We start from the raw sequence: 24,715 nt of genomic DNA on the forward strand, positions 1-24,715 counted from the left end.
TTCACTTTTTTTCAATCATGAAGTCACTCTCAGAGTCTAATCGAGGATTTTGGTAGGAGTCTGAGCTCGTAGATATTTTGTATCATCTAGGCGTCTCCAAATCCTCAAGAGTAAACGAAGTGGTTTCATTATCCATTTTAGTACCAATTATAATGGCGTAAAATTTTCGAGACTGTTTAGTCTGACAGGTATGTTGTAAAAAATCTCTTTCTTTCTCGAGATTAAGAATAAACAGATGTAGTCTCCTCTCCCCGACAGGATTCGTCCCTGAGTCATAGGCCAATAAATTCTTATATTCTGGAACGAGAAAGCGTTACATTTATAAAAGGAAAAGGCGGGCTAATAAAAGACGATTATTACGACAGACGACAACATCTCCATGCATGAACTAATTTAGTATAAAAGGAAAAGAAAAACATGTATGAACCAGAACTAAAGACTTACGAATTGTGTGTGTTTATTTTTCATTTCATGTGTGTGATTTATGTAAAACGATGTATTCTTAGTGAAATAATGAATGGTACTTTATATTTTTGAACCTCTCATATTTTAAGGATGTTTTCCAGTACCAACCTAGTCATTATCTATTTCAAGTAAGCAGTGTTTTAATCCTGTCAGCATTGTTACGGTTCGCATTAGCTTTTGGAGATGAAAATTACTGCACGTATATTACTTACGAATCTCCATATGGGTAACGACTCCGCGAGCGCACATTGTAAAACCGAACTCCAAATTGTATGGGATATTATTTAATAACCACTGAATAACATACTATGGATAGCAGATTTCATAGAAGACCTTTTTATTTGGGTGATTTTATCTGAAAACGCTGTGGATGATCTTAATATGTTTATTTTGAACGGCCAAGATTGTGATTAAACATAAGCGTCATGTAATATCGAATAGTTTCTTTTTGATACGGAGTCGACGACAACGAAAGAAACAAAAGACGCAAAGTTCAAGGACACGTTCTTGAAACCTAGATATAGGTAACCTCAGAATTTACATGTTTTCCATCATGTCTGAATATCTCAATTTTGTATGAACAACGCGCAAATTACCACTCCCGCCTCCGAGGAAGGATATGACGTTGGAATTAGAACAGTATGGCTGACAGTAAAGGACGTAAACATTCAAATACAAAGGAGAGATCGCATGAAGGTAAGTGCAGTTGTGTCCTTTTGTACTGTCACTGTAAGGAAGCTATTTGTGTGAAATGAGCATCGGTAAAAACTTTAAACTTGACTGTTGCCAATGACATATACATATTAGCAATATTGTATGTTATGTTATTTTGCACAATACCCACGAAGCGATTGATTCCTTAGGCAAGTATGTCGACTGGTAACTGGTGCATATTTTATGGTAGTAGGTATGCTGTGCACGTATTTTTGGGACAAATGCGAGTTGACAAAATTTACGTGATCAGGTTTATGTGTTGTCTAGTAGACGTAGGTTATGTTTCATGTTTTCTAAACTGATATGCTAATACTGAACAATTTTTCGCCACAGTTGGTGGTGTTTATAACCTAAGAATATCTGTCACCATACGGGAAAAGTTTTGTGAACGTATGTTGCTTTGTGTACAGAAATGTTTGGGTTAGAGACTGTTTGCTTTTATAGTGTTTTGGATCAAAACCGCGCTCCGTTTAGCATATTCCTGTCACGTTTGTGGACACGCTGTGGATACACACTTGTTCAGGCATTTAGTGTTTATAACGGCAACGACAGTGCGAGACGTTAATAGAATCTGAATATAGCACTGTGTGTAATGAATTAGTGTGCTTAAATTTCCGCTGGGAGCTGCTGGTTAGTTGCTCTCATGCACCATTATATTGATGTAAACATTATGAAACTCAAGCTGAGCTAATTTATACGTATGGGATGTATCACATATTTTAAACTTGCGTCGTGTTTTTTGAAATGTGTAGGTGAATACAGGATACAGTCAGACATGTCTAGCCATTATATATTTATATTTATATATATATATATATATATATAATTTTTTTTCCATTGGCTTTGTCACAAATGAACAAACTATGTTCAAGAGGTTGCCGCTCTCTGAGAACTGTTATGCTGTTGTCATTTAGGATATTTCCTAGCTCAGTGACAGGCAGCTAATTGTAATAATAGACAAATGAAATGCAGTTAAAACACTCGCTACTTTTACAATATATCATCTGTGATCTATTTCATGGTTGTAGTTGCAATATTTTGAGATGATTGTTGAAATTTAAATGATACAAAACTACATGATTCTAGTATTGTTGAAGTACTTTTTGAAGTGTCATTCATTGACAGTAATCTGTTATGTGCTTGTCAATAAAACAAGAGAGAAATATTTGTTACTTACGTCTTGATCATTTTTAATACTCATGTTGTATTGAACTGAAAAAGTTTAAAGAAGAGTTGTGTGAATCGATACGTTTGATGACGTGTATGTTTCAAGGAGATGGTTCACCAAGTAAAGATCTTTTTTTTATCTGTTGTGACGACTTAGAAACATCAGTACTACTTTCTTGTAACTCTGATTGAACAGCAATCCTATCTCTGGTGTGGTGGAACTTTTGTGCCATGTCTACATCTGTACTCTGCAAACAACGTGAGATTTCTTTTGCCAGTTATTAGGCTTTCTTCCTGTTCCATTCATATATGGAGCACAGGAAGAATGATTGTTTGAATGCTTCTGAGCGAACAGTAATTTTGTAATCTTATTCTCACAATCCCTGTGCGAGTGATACATTGAGGGTTGTATTACATCCCTAGATTCATCATTTAAAACAGGTTCTTGAAACTTTGTTAATAGACGTTCTCAGGATAGTTTACATCTGTCTTCAGCAGTCTGCCAGTTCAGTATCTCTGTGACACTCTGCCATGGATTAAACAAACCTGTGGTCATTCATGCTGACTTGTGTGTATACGTTAAATATCCCCTGGTAATCTTATCTGGTACGGGTCCCACACATTTGAGCATTATTATTCTAGGCTGGATCACACAAGTGATGTGCAAGCAATCTCTTTTGTAGACTGACTGCACTTCTCCATTATTCTGCCAATAAACCAAAGTCAGCCACCTGCTTTAATCCATGTCATAGTGATTTGGATAATCTTTCAGTGCGCATAATAATGCAAAATGTAAACTTACAATTTTTTTATATATATATATTTTTATTTTTTTTTAAAAATTGCATACCAGTCACCTGCTGGCATCACATTCTAGTGACATGTGAATGAATAAATCTGTGTGAGCACCACAAATACTGATACTGTGAAGGATGTTGAATAACAAAAATACCACAAAGTGTGTGTGTGTGTGTGTGTGTGTGTGTGTGTGTGTGTTTGTGTTTTTGTGTTTTTGTTTTACATTAAGGTTTTCAAGGGATATAAAACTGTTTCTATTTTCTACAGTGGGATTCTCTTCTCTCAGCAAAATTGATGAATTAGAAAACATGAAAAGTAATTATTGTGTGCAAAATATGGTAGTGGGGCTACATTCCTAAATACGTTAGGAAGTGTATATTTTTGGGATGGAAAACTTCATTGTTGGCAGTATGGTATAATTACTATTTCTCCTATGAAATACCTGCAACAGTTAGAATTTTTGTGCCACATAACTACAATCTTTTCATATTGCTGAAGCACCTGAATGCTTTTCCATGTTTTGTCTTGTAGCTACCCCAGTTATCACCACTTCATCCAGATTCCTTGCTTTTTTAACACTTTGGAGCCCCATGCGTGTAGTATAGTGTAGTCTTCAGTTTTGCTTAAATTACAGACACAATATTGTAGTCAGGACTACCGTACCAGTTATGTTTAGAATGTGGCAGTCCTCGCTAAGACTGTTTGGTAATATTACTAGAAGGGAATTCTTTTCAACATTGAAGATAATGTAATATAATGGGCATGGCACTCAAAGTATTAACTGAGGTAGAATTTACGTAGTGGTATCTGTGAGTGCAGCATAGGCTTTCATTTTGTCTAGCTACTACTTATTTTTAGTGTTTTCTCATCAACAGCCCTGTACATAATGTTGGCTCTCCATCTCATAGAGGGCCATTACCATGTCTGTTGTGGGGATAATAATGTATTTTCCTATTGTTTTCCACATAGGTCTTCATAGGTATTGGACTGTAGTTCATTTGTGAATTTTGCCAAATTATTTTTGTCTTTGGATTCACCATACCATTAAACTGGTGTGTGCATAAGAAGGCAGCTATGTTATGCATGCGGTGCAGAGACAGAGTGACGGTGAATGTCTTGTGGCGTTTTGTGTCATAAGCTTCAACCATTACTTGTCCGCGAACTGGCAATGCTGGGGTGAGCGCTACACCAGACCACTGCTTCTCTTCTCCCTAGTAAAATGTGTATGCTGAGAAAACTAAGCTTATCTATGTATTACTTGTCATGTGTGCTTCACACCACCCATATTGAACAATGTAGTGGCTAAGTAACCTCACCATGCCTTAACTAAAATGAAAATAAAGTACACCAGAGACAGATACTACCGCCAGATGTGGCAGAATGACACTGCTATCGTTTGTGATTGCCCATTGTACAATCACCGCTGTTTACCACTATTAACACAGTAGAGTTTTTGGGAGGCTGGGCTATAGGTGGTTAGACTTATAGGAGCACCATCAAGAACAAGTTCTCTCTGTTCAAATGTTTCACGTTAGGGGGCCAGGGCAAGTTCATCTGCATGAATAAAATGTGTTGTAAGGAAGTGGCTGGTCACTTGTATACATATGAAACAGCAACAGAGCCAGCACAATTCAATTGCTTGAGGCAGCCCATTTTTTTCTAAATCCTCCAGTTGAATTTTTGCCCTTGAAAATCAAGAAGAAACCTACCATTCTGCAATAGTGTTGATATCTACATGCTAAGTTTTGGATCCTTATTGGGAACAAATGCCTTTTGTAAGATAATGGAATGGTTACAGTATCAAATGCAGTACTAAGGTCAATGAAGCTTACGCCTGTGATGCATCTGTGTTCAAAAAAATGTTAAGTAAGTTGAGCTAGGTGGAGGATCTGTGTAACAGAACTCATGCCTATTTTGAAGACAGTTCATTGTGGGTTGAACTATTGGTCAACAGCCTGAGTGATTCAGTCAGTTGAGTAGTATATTTTCGAATAACTTCTACTGTGTTCTGAGATTTAAAAAGGCCATTACACTATAGCTATTTCTGTCATGGTTTTGGAATATTGGGCCTCATTCAAAAGCTGTATCAACCATTCCTTTGTGGCCATGCGGAAGTTCATTGTTCTGCTGTGACAGCACTGAAACCAGCGGCTTTCCCTGCTTTACATTGGATTATTGCATTTCCAGTTCAGTGACATTAAAATATTGCTGGTGTTTCTTCGTAGGGTGGACTTGTATTGTGGGTAACAGGCTACAAATAAAAAAAGTGAATTAATGGAAAATAAGCACACTTATAAAGTGTTCTTGCATTTGTACAAAGTAGGATTAAGGACTAAGTAAGTATTACACCATTGAAACCTAATGTTTTCGTTTCGGAAATTAGATGGTAAACTAATGAGAGACTGCTGATTTGTTGTTGGAGAAGTAGTACTGCATTTCAGTGTGTTGATGTTTCCAACTAAAGTTAAATGAAAGACAGTGACACTTCAGTCTGAGTATATTCTTGTGGTTTTTATTCTTCTAAAGGATGTCAATGATCATGACATTTTGCTTAGTGATGTGATAAAAAAAAAGCTTATACTATGAGACTTTCTTTCTTCTTTTTTTCCAGTAAGTTGCCTTTCTTGGTATCATTGCCCAAACCAAGAACAAAAGAAATTCAGAAAGGACGTACGTAGCTCAAGTCGTAAGGTGCAACTACTCTCCTGATGGCCAAAAATTTTGAGCTCATTCAAGACGTTACACAGCATTCCTCAGCATTTTACCCATTCTCAGTTGATGCATATGTATGTGTGCCCATCATTTTATCACCTCACAAAGCTTGTATGTATGTTGTTTAAATGAAGAAACATAAGTTTAATTTTTAAGGGAAAAATGAAAAAACAAATCCTCTTTATTTGTACTATGTCCATCTTTTTATACCACAGAGGTAGATAAATATAGAAGAAACATGAAAAACAATCATTTTCACAGCATCGAACAGATCAAAAGACTGTTAAGCTGCCAGACGTACTGGAACTAACGTACGTAGCTTTTTCACACGTCACTGCCGAACGCTGGCAGGGTATAGAACGACTCGTCATGAAATAAGAGAGAATGCTGCACCTGGTTGGCTTCATGGATTCTGTTGTTGATAGGCTCGTTATCAACGTAGCAGCAGGTGACACTTTCAGAACTGAAATGCATTTCTCAGATTCGGACAAGGAAGGAGCTAAGAGATTGTGTCGTTAGTGGTTTCAGTATTTAACTATTCCATGAAATCCTTCAGTACTCTCTTGTGGTGCACACAGCTTACGCAGAAAAAAATTACTCCATGATTAAGTCAGGAATTTTCGTCATTCTTGTTTTAATTACAGTAGTAGGCCCATGTTAAAGAATTACTCTATGATTAAGTCAGGAATTTTCATCATTCTTGTTTTTAATTACAGTAGTAGGCCCATGTTAGCTAAAAACGATATGTATTGGTGTTTTTGTCTAGTCGTCTAAGGACCATATTGTGGGAGATTGCTGTGTATTATTTCATTCTGCTTGAAAATTAAGACATTCGAAGCTGCATTGCTCCTCTGCTCGTATCTTTTTACGTGTGAACTGCAGCTGGCCATATCAGTGCAGGCTAGCTGTAACAGCTGACAGGCCAGTGCTGTCAGTTAAATGCGCCGGTAAAGCTGTTGTCCCGTATTATCGCTAAGTCGACGTGGGCGTAACGCACAGCACAAAACGTACTTATTATCGTAGTCGAGACGGCTTGGCTCCAATCCCACTTGATACGGAAATCCAATGAGGTTCCAGCAAACGCGGGATACATAGTGCAATATTTACATCAGGTTTATTTTTATGGTGAAAGTTTTATAGAAGTGTATCTGCTGCGCTGGAGATTCTTTAGTTCTCTAGAGGACATCAAATTAGTTGCTCTAGGGCTTTTTTTTCCCTCCCACAGAACTTAGGGGAACAGTAGTCGCCGAAATTTTCACTTCCTGTAATTGTCTGCCAGAATATTATTCCGCAACAATAGTGAAAATCGTATCAGTCGCTGACTAACTGGTTTTAACGTGGCACGGCCGCCAGAATATTATTCCGCAACAATAGTGAAAATCGTATCAGTCGCTGACTAACTGGTTTTAACGTGGCACGGCCCTTACCAACGTTGCTCAGTTATCCCGCCGATGACTAGCATAAAATTGCGGAAAACTATAAGAAAATTTTGACTAGCAGTATTTTATTAGTTCATATAGATATGAAAAGTAGTCAGATCATGAAAATGTGCAGCCGAGACGGCTAAATAAACGATTTAAATCAGTCTTTATAAGAATACCGACGAATTATATTTAATAAGTAGTTTCAAAAAGGTATACGAGGGATATTCATAAATAATGCATAGGTTGATATTACTGTGGATTGTTGATGCAACAACGAAAATTACGTCAGATATAGCTGGGAGCTTGAGGAAGAAGCACGTGTACTCTTCACATAAAATTGGCGACAATTAGAAATAGAGGCTGCAAGGGTATCTGGTACTGTGATAGTGGAAGACAAGATGTCGTACATCAAGATCGGAACTTAACGCGACAGAAATGCACAATGCATTTGTGGTGATTTTGCAGTGGACCGTGGTACAGTTTCACGTTGAGTTATCCATTTCGTGGTGGTCGTCGTATGAATATAGACGATAATCCAAAAAGATGAAGTGTGAATCTTTAGGCAGTTTGACTTGAAGTACTCTCTGAAGCCACAGGAATTTCCCCAACATCAGAATTCTGTATTGAGAGAAATGATTTGAAGAAGAGAAATTTCTACGATAGGAGTCCCACACTGCTGGAGAAGCAGATACCCCTGGACTCTGCAACCTTGTTCAAACAACAATTCGACCGTGAAGGTCAAGGATTCTTGGTGTCGAATTGTCGATGCTGATGAAACTTAACTTAGAGAGGCTTTGAATCGGAGTTGAAATCGCAGTCCTATGTGTAAAGAGCTTCAGATTCTCCATGTCCAAAATAATTTCGACGCTTTTGTTCAAAGTTCAAGCAAATGATGAATTTTTTTGCTTATGATCACTAAGGAAGCATCGTTACAGAGTACCGCGTGGAACAAGTGTCACAGCTGTGTATTATCTTAACTTCATGCATAAACCTGCTCAGAAAAATGCACAAAACCCGACCCCAGTTGCTTGAGGCTGGGCCATTCGTTCTCCACGACAATGCTCGCCCGCATTTCAGCAATGTTGTGGGCCAAAAACTGCGTGAATACGGATGAGAAGTGTTGCCGCGTTCTCCCTACATCCCGGACATGAGTCCACCAGTCTTCGACTTGGTCACGAATTTGGAAAAACCTATGCGTGAGCGTCGTTATCTTTCTCTGGAAGAGCTTTCTACCGCCGTTACCCTAGCCATTCGACAGACGAGCAGAAGTGGTGTCCTGATTGGAATAATAGAGCTTCCGAGAAGTTGGGACTCAGTCATAGAGAAGCAGGGAACTATATTGAAGGACTATAACGAGGTATTGAAAAAAAAATAAACGTACAAGAAATAAGAATAATGTGCGTTATTTATTAAATGCCCCTCGTACGTGTATGCCAGTACACTTGCGCACGATCTCATTACCGTGCAATGAGTTGTATAACGTCTGTGATTACATTGTTATCGTTGTCGTTAGGAGTATAACGTGTTGTAGTGTCCTTAACAATACTCGGGCGAAGCGTTGCAGAGATGTGGAGAAGCCCAACCCATCAACGACAGGAGCCTGCAGACTCTAGGGAGAGCCGGATACGCAGAATAAAATGAAACCTTGGCAAAGTTTTCGTGAGCCTAAAATATCGCGTGGTGCGCTGCGGCGACGGCCTCTGCGGCGCGCTGTCTGTAGTGTGCAGCGTGGGCTCCAGCACAGCGCAAGTGCTGGCTAGCGTTGCGAACCTGCTTGCAAGTTAAGCAATGACGGGTGACAGGCGTAGTAACGAATCCCCGACACCGGGGCGCAGCGGGCCTCGCCGACCGGCCAGACGGCAGAGTTCGGGTCGGCAAGTGACCCCTGCCCAGCAGGTACCTGCTCAGCAAGCTCCTGTGGCTACCCAGCAGGTACCTGCTCAGCAAGCTCCTGTGGCTACCCAGCAGGTACCTGCTCAGCAAGCTCCTGTGGCTACCCAGCAGGTACCTTCTCAGCAAGCTCCTGTGGCTACCCAGCAAGTACCTGCTCAGCAAACTCCTGTGGCTACCCAGCAAGTACCTGCTCAGCAAGCTCCTGTGGCTACCCAGCAAGTACCTGCTCAGCAAACTCCTGTGGCTACCCAGCAAGTATCTGCGCCTGCCGATCCAGTACCTGCTCAACAAGTTCCTGTGGATACCGAGCAGGTATCTGCTCAGAAAGGAGCTCTGCCCGTTAAGCAAGTACCTGTGCCTGCCCCACGAATATATGCTCAGCAAGCACCTGTTCATGCGCAGCAAGTGCCTACTCAGCAAGTACCTGTGCCTGCCCAGCAAGAAACAGTGCCTGCTGCACATCCAGCAGTTGAGAAAGTGTCTACTCAACGATTACCTGCCCAGCGGTCATCTACTCAGCAAGCATCAGGCAAGCATATCACTCCGTTGCTCATCAGAAAGGACATGCATGGTCATACGTAATGCCGACACTTGTGATACTTTCAGGAACGTTGCTGGGTGTTTCACTGCCTTAGGCGAGAACTGATAAAATACACCCCCTCTTTTTCAATACCATTGGTCTAGTCTTCTCGGTCTCCTTCTCTCCACCACCGGCATCCAACGGCACAAGAATGTAAATTTCGTATTACACTTTTAATCACTAAACTAAGGTGACAAAACGTCCTCTTTTTCTTCGAGTATCCCTCAGTTTTCAAGCTTTGTCCTCATTTCCTTTAAAATTGATTGGTGACAACAAGTGTCCTCAGTTTATTTTTTGTTCAGTTTTCAAATTTCCCAAAATAACTGAAGTTGAAAGAATGTGCTGAAGATTTTAAATCGGAACTCAACTGAATACACCAGCGTAGCCAAATTTGGCATCACTTACTTATTTCATTTTATTATAGGAAAGTGGACTAGTAAAGGTGTGGAACTATTTTCTGGCGCTAATGAATTTTTGCTTGGATTTAGAAATTATGCTATACTGTGGGGAGACATGTCAAAGTATGAAACTAGATCATCTGGATACTCAGTGTTGTTTCGTTATCTGTTGCAATTGAAATATGTTTAGAATGAGGAATAAATCTACTCTTTTTCAGCATAAACTTTCTTGCGATTAAATAAATAAATGACGCAACGCTTGCATTTTCTGTTGAGAGTTCTAAAACTTTTACTAGCAGTCCCGGCGGCGCAGTGGTCTGAGCGATTTTCTGATCATTCGTCAAAGATGGGTCCGGGTTCGATTCCCTGCGAGGCATGGATGTTTATCTAAAGGCATTGGCTCGATCCCTTCCCTGAAGTCAGTAGCCCCTAAATTAGAGACGGGCGACTGCTTGTAGTCCATTGAGTTGCTCACAGTGGTCGTTTAAACCCTAAGGAAAAAATTAAGTTTTTTGTTAAATTGTTTCTTCAAAGTTACGAAACAGAATATCCCTTCTTCTGTACAATACATTTTTGGCTTCATGTTTTTTTTCCTTTGTACAGAATCACACTGAAATTTCAGTACGAAATAAAAATGTAGCTTTGTTTTTGTGTTGGCCCCTAATAGTAACATTTAGAAAATATCAGAAGTAATTCTCTGAATGCTAGTACATAAGTCTTCTTTTATGCTTTGCCAATCTTCGACAAGCCAGCGCACGTGCCCCGCACCAGCGTTCGACACAGATGAATCGTCATGTTTGTTTTCGTTTCATACCCAGTTGCGGGTGCTTTAGTGTTTAGGAAGCTAGAGGCAGTGGGTTTATCTTCGTCAGACTAAATAAAGACTTACTAAATATAACTGTTCCATATGGTTTGAAAACAATTCAGTGTTTAAATTTTTTCTCATTTTCATTTATGCTTCTCGTTTGATCAATTTACTCGCTGTTTAATTTGAAATTAATTTTTGCCGCCCCTAAAATGTTGCCACTTTAACCGGTCGCTTAGCCTTGCCTGATAATAGAATCGACCTTGGATACTTTCTATATGCCAGTCGTAGCTTTGTGTGGTGGTGTGAAACGCGCAACAAGCTTAACATCGGGAACAAGAATATACGGTTCAGTACCTTAAATAAAACTTCTGTCAGAAGATACCAAGAACATCCCAAAGCTGAGTTGTCGAAATTGTTAGTACGTCGTGCAGATGGTGCACCAAAGGTCGTAAATATTTAAAGAAAATTTTATTTATTTACCACCAATAGCTGTTCACACAGCAGCTACCAATTTAGATTGAAACTATCATTAGGCGACATAAAATTGTTATAACAGCTACTACAGCGTCAGTCATCTTGCGTCACTGTCTTCAAGGGTAAAATGTATAGAAAGTAATATTTGTCTATAACTATCTACTCTATGCAGTATGCAGAGTGAATTACACAGAGCAGAAGGAAGGAAGGAAGAAAGAAATGGACAGTGACGAAGATTACCTAATTGTAAAAATTCATTTTACCTTTACTGACAGTGACGCAAACGATTTTTTACAATTTTATATTCACTATTGACGCCATAGTAAGAGCTATGCCATATACGCTGCTGCCACTATTTTATATTGCATGATGTGTTCAGTCTAAACTAGTACAAAATAAAGGTTTGTTCTATCAGTAGCTCTCAGTGGTAAATAAACGTGACTTTCTGTAAAAATTGTAATTGTTGTTGTATGTAGGATTACGGGATAATTGCTGTTGGATGTAGCGTTCACAGCAAATTCAAACTCGTTATCTACCAAAAATTGCAGCAGCTGTTTCTCCTATATTGCAAAATTGGCATTTCGTACAATGTGGAGCGAAAGTTATAAGAGATATTAACTCCAGTCCAAAACGATGCTAATTGAAATTTTTACCGTCGCTGTGGAGCCTCCTTTCCACGTGGTTCGTTTGTTTCGTAAAGTTTAGAGGTGTACGGATGGAGAGCAAGTAGTCCACAGTTGGAATACCACTGAGTCTGTGGGATTCGAGAAGATGGCTCTCTTGTACTTGCAGGTGTGCCTCGTTAATACATCAATAGTTTTGCAGATGTTGTCGAGAACCCATTTGGTAGAAGACATTGTTCACAAGTGTCAGAAACCACAGAGGCTTTTCAGTAGAGTAGAACTGAGAGATACAGCTACCTAGCACAGTCTGGTATGTTGATTGTGGTGTCTGGGATTGTTTGTTCTCCCGAAAGCGATGCTGTCATGAGTTATCCTCTGCGTTATCGTCAGAAAGTATGTTTTCGGGTGTACAGCCGAATTTAGTTGGATGAACTATTACTTGAATGAATGACGATTTTGAGGGCTTGATTAGCCACCTGATCGGTTCAACCCACGGAAGTGTAACTACTGGCGAGTCTGACCTACTTACGCATGCACATCTCACGTGATTATTTTCTAAATTTTTGCTCTTATTTTTCACAAATATGTTCAGTCAAGTTAACACTGAACATTGTAAACGATTAAACTAATATTTAGTGACATTTTTAGCATACGTATTCTTTCTACCTTACACCAAACGTAAGAATGAAAGTGAGTGCAGTATCTTGCTGTCCAAAGTCACGAATATGGTACTGTTGCAGTGATTGTGTACACTCTTTGACATAAAACTTGACCGGCGGCCGGCCGCTTCAGAGGCCAAGTCCGCGCCGATCGCGACATGGGACAAAAAAACTGGCCAACTCGCTAATTCTCTAAGTCCGGTTATCTGCACAATCTGGCAACACTGTAGACTGCGGCACTTCCTGGAGGAAAACTTGTCCCACGATAGAGAAACTCTAGGCTGGTTACGCCTGTGGTCTAGCGATAGCGTGCGTTGTTTCTGTTCATAAAGTCAGTGGATCAAGAGCAGCTGGCATAAAATATTTTTATAGCCTCTTCTGTCTGAATGCTGAAGACGTGAATGTAATGGTAGCGCAGATTCAATCTATTTCGCTTTGTGACACACCGATATCAAAATTTTATCCAGTAACGATTTTGCGGCAGATTTCCTGCAGACTGTCCTCCTCTGGACGCCGTATGCGGCAAAGCTCCGGGATCCATTTGCTGGCTACTGGCAGCGGCCGTGGCGACAGCAGCGGCGCTGCACTCCCCCGTTCTTTATCGAAAGCGCCTGCTACCGCTCATCGCTTTTGATGATTTAAAACGCTTTATTATTAAATGTTGCTCCACAGAAAATTTCTACAATTTCCATTCACGCTCAAAAGCAACGGAGACAGACGACCTGATTAGTACGCGCGTATTATATTACATTAATCGGCAAGAGCTGAGCATGGCCCGAAATTAATTTTATAGACTGGGACGAAATGAAACCACCTCACTACATTCGATGAATTTATAAATGCTTCATACCTCGTTTCTTTTCCTTTCAAACTCAATTATTTGTGCAACTTTTGGTCAATGTTTGGATGTTTTCGTCAAGCCAGAGTGAGCGTCTGTGGTGTAAAGTGTATTACAGTTCATGTTTCATTCCTTATGGTAAGTCTATGCGATAAACTGTGTGAATACCTTGCAATGCATGCTCTGTAGCAGTGCAGGAACACTGCACATTTGGAGTTCATGAAGTATTTATTGTTGATCGGAAGTGATAGTTAAGGTCATCAGATTTAAGCCAGAAAAATTTGTCGTTTTGAAGGTTTCAGAGAACGGAAAGGAATTGCTAACGCCGGTGTTAGAAAACGTCTACAGTTAAATGCTATTGCAAAAATTTAGAAGAAGGGAACTATATTAATGAACATGTGCACTTCATAAACAACCTTCTGACATGTGAGACCTATACGACGAACAAAGCTCAAATTTATATCGTTGACAGTCGGTTTGAATCTTTTCAGGGTCTATTTTACAGTGAAGCACCTTGGAATTTGTAAAGCAGAAATCCATGATATTAACTTAATTTACTAAGTCGAAATCGGACGAAGATTGATGTTTAAAGGCATTCTTCAGATTTCGCATAAGAAATTTTTACTAGCAGTTTGCAACTCCATTAATTAAAATGGAAAATAAAAGGTTGCAGTCAGCGGCTTCTACCGTGCTTCGAACTGCTATGTCTTATAGTACAAGCACTGCAACGCACAAGGGAACCTCTGAGCTAACGACACACTGGCTGCCAGAGGCGGAATATAGTCACTGCGATGTTGCCTGAGCCTCAAAACGCAACCTTAAACACACGAACAGAGGAGGTGGAGATTACTGTTTTAAAGTCCCGTCGCCAACGATGTCATTAGAGACGGAGCACAAGCTCGGATTAGGGAAGGATGGAAGCAAGAAGAGACGCAGTCAACAAATATTCTATTCCTCATGGCATTCATTTCATTTGACACGTAAGAAGAGGTAAAGCGGGAATTTACTTTCGTTAACACGAAAGATATGCCGCACATATTGATAACGAGGAAGTCTGCGTCTTCATACGTTTCCTCCTTGAAATCTGTATGCTCTATTATATACTAAGTAGCCCGATCATTGTTTCAGTAATGTTACCCTCTTGTTTGACCCCGTAACGATGAACAGATTCCAAATGCATGTCTCCCTTCCTGGGTTGTTTTTTGTGTTTTATTGCTTGGAATCCCTGAAGCAGACCACTGTGCCTTCTCCCCTCGTGGGTTAGGTCTCAAAACTAAACCGCTTTGTATCCAATGGCATAATTTATTCAGACAGCATCAGCATAAGACTATCAAACAAAGCCTTCCATTTACAGTTGCAGCACTCTAACCAGCACTGACCAAAGTGTAATCCACGGTCATGGTCCTAAATTACCAGCTGTCTGCTACTGTGGCAAAGTCCGTACTACACATTCGATTCCGCAGCACCATTTTATCTGGTAACAATGTGTAGTTGCACAGTTGTGCTACCAGGTCTGTCCTCACACTGTCAACTTTATGTATCTCACTTCTCCTGTAGCGTAGATCACGAGGAGCCGAAGTAAATGAGTGTATTCTGCATGACGTAACATTGAGTATTCCCTTCTTTCATAGCCACTCTTCATGTGCATCGATACCAAATAGGAATGCGAAAACTCTTGCGAGTGAGAGAATGACAATAACAATCGTAACAAGAACAAGCAAATAATGAATGATGTTTATTCCAACGCAGAACGAGAATGGCTTCAAGTTTAAAAATCTGTATCTATATCTATATCCATATCTATTGATCTTTGAGTTGGCACAATGCAAATGTATTCTTAGCATTTAGTTACTGAATTTAGTTCTGGATGTTTGCAGAGAAAAGGAAAAGTCGGTACTTCTCGCTAGTGTAATATAATGTGAACCAGCAACTACCCTTTCCTTAGAACACGACTCAAGCAGGTCCTCAAGTAGGTAGCAAGGCACTGCTGCATTCTGTTCCCTGACATTGCTCTGATGACGGTTAATGCAGATAGTTCCGATTATGAAATACAAAACGTATTGCAGGTTAGTTCCTAGGATAGTAACATTAAATTTGCGTTGTAGACGGCACATGAACGTGACGACTATCCATATTACTCATCAATATAAAAAGACAATATTTTGGGAATTTAGCAGGATTACTCAAAATGAATTCTGAAATTGGGTGACTGACTGCACAGGTGCTAAACGTCGTCAAGAGTATACGATGTCCTAATCGCATAAGGAATATGAAGATCGTCTTCGACAGCTCGCAACTTTCACATTGCTATCTCCACCCTACTCCAGACAGCCCTCGGTGGAGTTGCACTACGTTGCCGATGTTATGGAAGGCCTTCAAACCGGCAACAGACCACATATTGAAAAATACAAGCGAATTCTCTTGCAGCGTAAGCTTATTGTAACTAATCTAAAAATTATTGGGGAGGAACATTGTCCTATTCAAAAAAAGTAAAATGTTAAACACTGTTGACGTCAAACGGACATTATCTATGTCCTGTCTTGTGTCCTACTCATCTATAATATCAAGTGTACTATGAAAATGATTATATATAATGGATGATAGGGTAATGCATTGATACCAGATGGTGGGGGCCGGCCGGTGTGGCCGTGCGGTTCTAGGTGCTTCAGTCTGGAACCGCGTGACCGCTACGGTCGCAGGTTCGAATCCTGCCTCGGGCATGGATGTGAGTGATGTCCTTAGGTTAGTTAGGTTTAAGTAGTTCTAAGTTCTAGGGGACTGATGACCTTAGAAGTTAAGTCCCATAGTGCTCAGAGCCATTTGAACCATTTGAACTATTTAACACAAAATGACATTAAAAATTAAAGTTATTCACGAGCAGCTAGTTGAGAATATGTATGAACATTAAATGACACGACGAACTGAAATAATATGACGAAGAGTTCAGCGCTCACTGGGAATAGAGCCCCACACATATCGTTGTTGACTACACACAAAGAGACGTCAGCTACCGAATTTTTCTCCACCAGCTACTCAGAATAGCATCTTGAACTTACAGTCATCTCGCAAATAGTTCTGTGTCTCACTGGGAGTTAAAAGCGTCAGATATCGTTAGTGTTGACAACGAATGAAAATACATTAAAAATCAAAATTATTATCCACCAGCAGATAGGTGTTCTCCTGATAGAGCTTGATAATACATAATTAAATCTTTAGTGCCGGGCCAGGATTCGATCCCATTCACGCGTAATATGTGAAGGTGTTGAGGAATCTGCAGTTTTGAACAAACAACAAATTGTAGCCGAGCTGTATTGCCACGAAGGGATCAAATTCCGCGTTAAGGGCATTCCCAGTTTAGAACCAATTTTATCGACATACAGAAGCTCAAATAAAAGATGGAATAAGTGTCCTGTGACCATACATAGCGTTTGTGTCGTCACTTGAAATAAATAACTAGTATAAGAAAGGTTACTGGTGATAGAGTTTCTACATGTCGCCACTCCAGACTTTATTGTGGTTCAACCTACCGTCTACGTGGTAAAGAAGGAATATCATCTTTAATGTGAATTTTCAGACCACGCAGCCATTATATCTCCTTCACTTGGTGTAGCCAGGAGAGAATGGAATCTGTCTCTCCCTATCTAAAATCATTGACGGAAGTGGGAATCGAACCCAGACCATAGGTATAACAACCTACCATCCGTCCAACAGACCACGAAATCCTCTTCTCTGCGAGTCATTTTTCTATCGTAACGCAGTTGCGCCACACTGGATGAGAATTCTGACACACAGGCTCCCTGTAGTAATTTGCAGCATGTTCAGTAAATTCATTTACTTGGTTGACCGAATCACCATGAACTAGCTGCCTCGGCTACCCAGTGCATACATTCGACTATTTTGTAATCACAGAAATAAAATCACATAACTGCCACCTACACACAACTGCCAACAGTGTAGGATGCAGAAGTTTAAATAGGAAGTGTTCCTTTCCACTTGAGCTATTCTATTGCGCTATCTGTTACTAGAAAACGTCGTTCAGTCCAAAAGAAAAGCTGTAACTGTTTGTCTCTCAGAAGTCAAGACCTGGCCATATGCATAATCTCACAGTGCTGTGGAATCCAAAAGTTCTGGAGGAATAGTTGCCGAGCTCTGGAGCTTATGTAGCTACGTGTCAGCTTGTAGCATAGATAAGATGTCGCGAGTTCGAATACATTCAGTGCTACATTTTTTAAAACGCAATTCTGCTCTCTGCTGAAGGTATCAATCTAATGGAACTTTGAACATAATTCCCTTCACTTCTCAACCCAAACTAGTCGCATGTGGAAAAAGGGCTAACTACTGTGACATTTTGTTCTATTCAGGTTTAATAGACAGCAGGCAGCAGATGCATCTCGAAGATGTGCAGGGAGAGCGCATCGTGCCATAATATGTCAGAAAAGTATTTTCTACATTAGCCGTCGTGTGGTAGTGATATTTTATTCTTCTTCAAACTTTGTCTGACAGCTTTAACTCAGAACAAGTTTTCTACATGCATGTAATCCATAAACTGCATGTGCTTTGTCAGACTGTCATAGGTAACATCAGAGAATTCGCATATATCGTTGATGATTAATTTCTCTCTCATGTTTACTATTGTTTTAACAACACTAAAGGAAACCTTACGAAAATTGTGCACTGTATTATAAGAAATGAAATAAAACTAACCATGATAACCTTACGACGAAAGTATCTGTACACAAGCATGCCTCTATCGACACGAATTAGTAACATACTACTCACTTAGAGTTTGATTGGGTCTGTGTTTAATTGGTATGCCGTGTCATACTCAAGAGGTATGCAAATGTGGCAATTCATAAATATAGTTATGTATTCCTAGAAACCCAAAATTCGCTTGGCAGCAGCGGAAAGAGGCCTTACCTGTTGTGCAGCATTGTAAGTTTTTCAACATTGCACTATGAGCTGAAAGCATTTTCTTGCGATTTCCTTATTGATGTTTGATCTGACTGCTTGTAGCTCTTTCACAGAAGGGATAAAAACGTTACAGTCAGTGAGACTGGAACTGCGAACCGTAACAGACGCTTTTTCACAGGTCAGCACGTTACCACAGAGCTGGCGAGGAGGTATGGGTCTGAGCTTCCTATTGCGAGGGCAATAGGAAATCGAATTCGTAAACCGCTATTTGAAGGTCGAGATTAGTTGCGGTTTCCACCTGCAACGACTTTCCTGGGCTGAAAACCGTAAATTTTCAATCTTTTGTTACCCTTCAAGCGATAATAACTCAGATTATTCAATGGAAATGACAGGTAAAATCAAGTGAACTTTGAGGCTTAATTCCGTGCACACCAGGAAGTAACTCGTCGATCACAGAGTTGCCAAACATACGTTGCCTTGTTGTCAAATCTCAGTTACAGTACCAGCAGGAAGAAGACGAACCGATGTGATCCTACAGCGGTCTGGGAAGTGACCATAGCTGGTGTCTCCAAGTCGCGGCTGCTACGGCCTGGAATACGTAATGCGTCTGATTCGCTTTCTGTAACTAGGTTTAGGGACTGGAGCGTAGTTACTAATAATACTCAGAACTGACTGCAAACTGAGCATCATAAATCAGTAACTCTCATTGTTGTTGTTATATTTCTTTCGTAAGTGTACTCAAAACTAAGAAAGTCATTCACAGGCCTTTTCGTGCCTCGCCGATAATCGAGCACAACATACAAATAAAAATAAAAAAGAATGTGTGTGTGTGTGTGTGTGTGTGTGTGTGTGTGTGTGTGTGTGTGTGTGTTTGTGAGAGAGAGAGAAGGAGAGAGAGAGAGAGAGAGAGAGATAAATAAAAAGCAATGAGAGAGAGTGTAAAAAATTGTTGTAAAGAAATTGAATCATGGTATTTAAAGAAATCTTTCATTAAAATGACACGTTCCACATCATTACGAAATGTCGTATTCATGATCTATGGAACAAGAGTTAATCTAATCTAATCTAATCACATCATATTGATGATTAGCCATGAAGAGTCATGAATTACCGAAATTTTGGCCCATACCAGTAACCAAATCTAAACTTGAAAATAAAAGACGACAATTTTTGTAATAAACCGTGACTCCTATCAAGACCCTTTCGTCCCTGTTATCTAACCACGAAAGATGTCTGATATACCTCCATTCTGAAGTAACAAAGTGTGCGTGCATTTAAAGATGAAGTGCATGATGTGAACTTCACACTTCACAGTGGATTTTCTCGAACTAAGAAATTTGCTGAATTTGTGAAAAATCAAAATGGCTTCACATCCAGCCTATGATGCCTAGAAGAGTCTTTACATCCTGCTGACATGAGAATAGCATAATCTCTGCGTCAGAAGCTTGCTTCTACTTGACCATTTAATAGACTCGCATTTTTTCCACCGTGACTAATTTTGTAAGCTAAGCACATCATCCGTTACAGCACACTCTTGGGGCTGGGTAATGTGGCCACAATGGTATGGTGGAACGAGCTATCACAGGTGCAATGTGTGGGTTCAGGCATTTACTTTTAAGAGGCACAAACAGATTTATTTTACCTGTGGTAAGCTCAAGAGAAAGACGTTATAATCCAGAATCCGCATTAAACATCATGTTCCTTCATTACCAACTGGGCAGAGCCGGTTTACGTTGGGAAATGACACAGCGGAAGTCATGGTAAACAGAAATACAGTCGCCAGTAAGCTTACTTACATTAGAAAATTTTATTTTATTTGATGAACCGATAGCCATTTAAAGGGACAGGGCTCTTATTTTACTTGTACTTGATTGAACTAGAGACGTCTAAAAATTTGGTGCTGGACTGTGATTCGAACTCGTATCTCCTCTTTCGAGGATCTGAATCTCTCGGAACAGTATAGTTCAGTCATTTCGTTCCTTTTCCCAAGACTGCAATCTTCTCTAGGTCTCCTCCAAAGGTAAGTATGTGGGTCTGAAACCTGATCCAGTACAAAAATATTCATAATTTCATTTCTAGCTTTATCAAGTGCACACCCACCTGCTAGTGAAAATTAACGCGCAATTTCAATGTCTGTTCATGTGTTTCCAACAATCGCAACAGGTGTCGTTATTTCTGGTCAAACACGCACACATCTTACTGTTCATGAGTAAGCAACTGATACTTAAGCTATATTCGTGGATGCACGGTAGGTGTGCAGTTCGATTGTCGCTTAGGCACAAAAGTTTGTATCCTTATTTTAGATTCAGACACCTAGCGGCTCGTAAGAAAAACCGATACGTAACATTTGATTTTTCTTAGTTAACAATCGGATTACGTGTTGGGTTCGTATCTCCGTCACAGAACTTCACATCATGCACTTCATCTTTAAATGCACGCACACTTTGTTACTTCAGAATGGAGGTATATCAGACATCTTTCGTGGTTAGATAACAGGGACGAAAGGGTCTTGATAGGAGTCACGGTTTATTACAAAAATTGTCGTCTTTTATTTTCAAGTTTAGATTTGGTTACTGGTATGGGCCAAAATTTCGGTAATTCATGACTCTTCATGGCTAATCATCAATATGATGTGATTAGATTAGATTAGATTAGATTAGATTAACTCTTGTTCCATAGATCATGAATACGACATTTCGTAATGATGTGGAACGTGTCATTTTAATGAAAGATTTCTTTAAATACCATGATTCAATTTCTTTACAACAATTTTTTACACTCTCTCTCATTGTTTTTATTTATCTCTCTCTCTCTCTCTCTCTCTCCTTCTCTCTCTCTCACAAACACACACACACACACACACACACACACACACACACACACACACACACACACACACACATTCTTTTTTATTTTTATTTGTATGTTGTGCTCGACTATCGGCGAGGCACGAAAAGGCCTGTGAATGACTTTCTTAGTTTTGAGTACACTTACGAAAGAAATATAACAACAACAATGAGAGTTACTGATTTATGATGCTCAGTTTGCAGTCAGTTCTGAGTATTATTAGTAACTACGCTCCAGTCCCTAAACCTAGTTACAGAAAGCGAATCAGACGCATTACGTATTCCAGGCCGTAGCAGCCGCGACTTGGAGACACCAGCTATGGTCACTTCCCAGACCGCTGTAGGATCACATCGGTTCGTCTTCTTCCTGCTGGTACTGTAACTGAGATTTGGCAACAAGGCAACGTATATTTGGCAACTCTGTGATCGACGAGTTACTTCCTGGTGTGCACGGAATTAAGCCTCAAAGTTCACTTGATTTTACCTGTCATTTCCATTGAATAATCTGAGTTATTATCGCTTGAAGGGTAACAAAAGATTGAAAATTTACGGTTTTCAGCCCAGGAAAGTCGTTGCAGGTGGAAACCGCAACTAATCTCGACCTTCAAATAGCGGTTTACGAATTCGATTTCCTATTGCCCTCGCAATAGGAAGCTCAGACCCATACCTCCTCGCCAGCTCTGTGGTAACGTGCTGACCTGTGAAAAAGCGTCTGTTACGGTTCGCAGTTCCAGTCTCACTGACTGTAACGTTTTTATCCCTTCTGTGAAAGAGCTACAAGCAGTCAGATCAAACATCAATAAGGAAATCGCAAGAAAATGCTTTCAGCTCATAGTGCAATGTTGAAAAACTTACAATGCTGCACAACAGGTAAGGCCTCTTTCCGCTGCTGCCAAGCGAATTTTGGGTTTCTAGGAATACATAACTATATTTATGAATTGCCACATTTGCATACCTCTTGAGTATGGCACGGCATACCAATTAAACACAGACCCAATCAAACTCTAAGTGAGTAGTATGTTACTAATTCGTGTCGATAGAGGCATGCTTGTGTACAGATACTTTCGTCGTAAGGTTATCATGGTTAGTTTTATTTCATTTCTTATAATACAGTGCACAATTTTCGTAAGGTTTCCTTTAGTGTTGTTAAAACAATAGTAAACATGAGAGAGAAATTAATCATCAACGATATATGCGAATTCTCTGATGTTACCTATGACAGTCTGACAAAGCACATGCAGTTTATTGATTACATGCATGTAGAAAACTTGTTCTGAGTTAAAGCTGTCAGACAAAGCTTGAAGAAGAATAAAATATCACTACCACACGACGGCTAATGTAGAAAATACTTTTCTGACATATTATGGCACGATGCGCTCTCCCTGCACATCTTCGAGATGCATCTGCTGCCTGCTGTCTATTAAACCTGAATAGAACAAAATGTCACAGTAGTTAGCCCTTTTTCCACATGCGACTAGTTTGGGTTGAGAAGTGAAGGGAATTATGTTCAAAGTTCCATTAGATTGATACCTTCAGCAGAGAGCAGAATTGCGTTTTAAAAAATGTAGCACTGAATGTATTCGAACTCGCGACATCTTATCTATGCTACAAGCTGACACGTAGCTACATAAGCTCCAGAGCTCGGCAACTATTCCTCCAGAACTTTTGGATTCCACAGCACTGTGAGATTATGCATATGGCCAGGTCTTGACTTCTGAGAGACAAACAGTTACAGCTTTTCTTTTGGACTGAACGACGTTTTCTAGTAACAGATAGCGCAATAGAATAGCTCAAGTGGAAAGGAACACTTCCTATTTAAACTTCTGCATCCTACACTGTTGGCAGTTGTGTGTAGGTGGCAGTTATGTGATTTTATTTCTGTGATTACAAAATAGTCGAATGTATGCACTGGGTAGCCGAGGCAGCTAGTTCATGGTGATTCGGTCAACCAAGTAAATGAATTTACTGAACATGCTGCAAATTACTACAGGGAGCCTGTGTGTCAGAATTCTCATCCAGTGTGGCGCAACTGCGTTACGATAGAAAAATGACTCGCAGAGAAGAGGATTTCGTGGTCTGTTGGACGGATGGTAGGTTGTTATACCTATGGTCTGGGTTCGATTCCCACTTCCGTCAATGATTTTAGATAGGGAGAGACAGATTCCATTCTCTCCTGGCTACACCAAGTGAAGGAGATATAATGGCTGCGTGGTCTGAAAATTCACATTAAAGATGATATTCCTTCTTTACCACGTAGACGGTAGGTTGAACCACAATAAAGTCTGGAGTGGCGACATGTAGAAACTCTATCACCAGTAACCTTTCTTATACTAGTTATTTATTTCAAGTGACGACACAAACGCTATGTATGGTCACAGGACACTTATTCCATCTTTTATTTGAGCTTCTGTATGTCGATAAAATTGGTTCTAAACTGGGAATGCCCTTAACGCGGAATTTGATCCCTTCGTGGCAACACAGCTCGGCTACAATTTGTTGTTTGTTCAAAACTGCAGATTCCTCAACACCTTCACATATTACGCGTGAATGGGATCGAATCCTGGCCCGGCACTAAAGATTTAATTATGTATTATCAAGCTCTATCAGGAGAACACCTATCTGCTGGTGGATAATAATTTTGATTTTTAATGTATTTTCATTCGTTGTCAACACTAACGATATCTGACGCTTTTAACTCCCAGTGAGACACAGAACTATTTGCGAGATGACTGTAAGTTCAAGATGCTATTCTGAGCAGCTGGTGGAGAAAAATTCGGTAGCTGACGTCTCTTTGTGTGTAGTCAACAACGATATGTGTGGGGCTCTATTCCCAGTGAGCGCTGAACTCTTCGTCATATTATTTCAGTTCGTCGTGTCATTTAATGTTCATACATATTCTCAACTAGCTGCTCGTGAATAACTTTAATTTTTAATGTCATTTTGTGTTAAATAGTTCAAATGGTTCAAATGGCTCTGAGCACTATGGGACTTAACTTCTAAGGTCATCAGTCCCCTAGAACTTAGAACTACTTAAACCTAACTAACCTAAGGACATCACTCACATCCATGCCCGAGGCAGGATTCGAACCTGCGACCGTAGCGGTCACGCGGTTCCAGACTGAAGCACCTAGAACCGCACGGCCACACCGGCCGGCCCCCACCATCTGGTATCAATGCATTACCCTATCATCCATTATATATAATCATTTTCATTGTACACTTGATATTATAGATGAGTAGGACACAAGACAGGACATAGATAATGTCCGTTTGACGTCAACAGTGTTTAACATTTTACTTTTTTTGAATAGGACAATGTTCCTCCCCAATAATTTTTAGATTAGTTACAATAAGCTTACGCTGCAAGAGAATTCGCTTGTATTTTTCAATATGTGGTCTGTTGCC

At 40.0% G+C, this 24,715-nt stretch overlaps 1 protein-coding gene across 4 annotated transcripts in view; it reads left to right on the forward strand.

Annotated features, from left to right (window-relative positions):
* Window positions 1-944: 944 nt before the first annotated feature.
* Window positions 945-24,715, forward strand: part of LOC124712068 (atlastin) — a 160,507-nt gene continuing 136,736 nt past the window's right edge. Inside the window, exons 1-2 of one of the 4 annotated variants that reach the window (XM_047242380.1) lie at window positions 9,012-9,392; window positions 9,429-9,702. In XM_047242380.1, the coding sequence (XP_047098336.1) occupies window positions 9,069-9,392; window positions 9,429-9,702 (598 nt within the window). In that variant the 5' untranslated portion in view covers window positions 9,012-9,068. Of the gene's footprint in view, window positions 1,162-9,011; window positions 9,703-24,715 lie in introns of those variants that run through there. The other 3 variants (XM_047242373.1, XM_047242387.1, XM_047242366.1) reach the window with 3 other exon arrangements.

This window comes from Schistocerca piceifrons, chromosome 1 (assembly GCF_021461385.2).
Source record: "Schistocerca piceifrons isolate TAMUIC-IGC-003096 chromosome 1, iqSchPice1.1, whole genome shotgun sequence".
NCBI lineage: Eukaryota > Metazoa > Arthropoda > Insecta > Orthoptera > Acrididae > Schistocerca > Schistocerca piceifrons.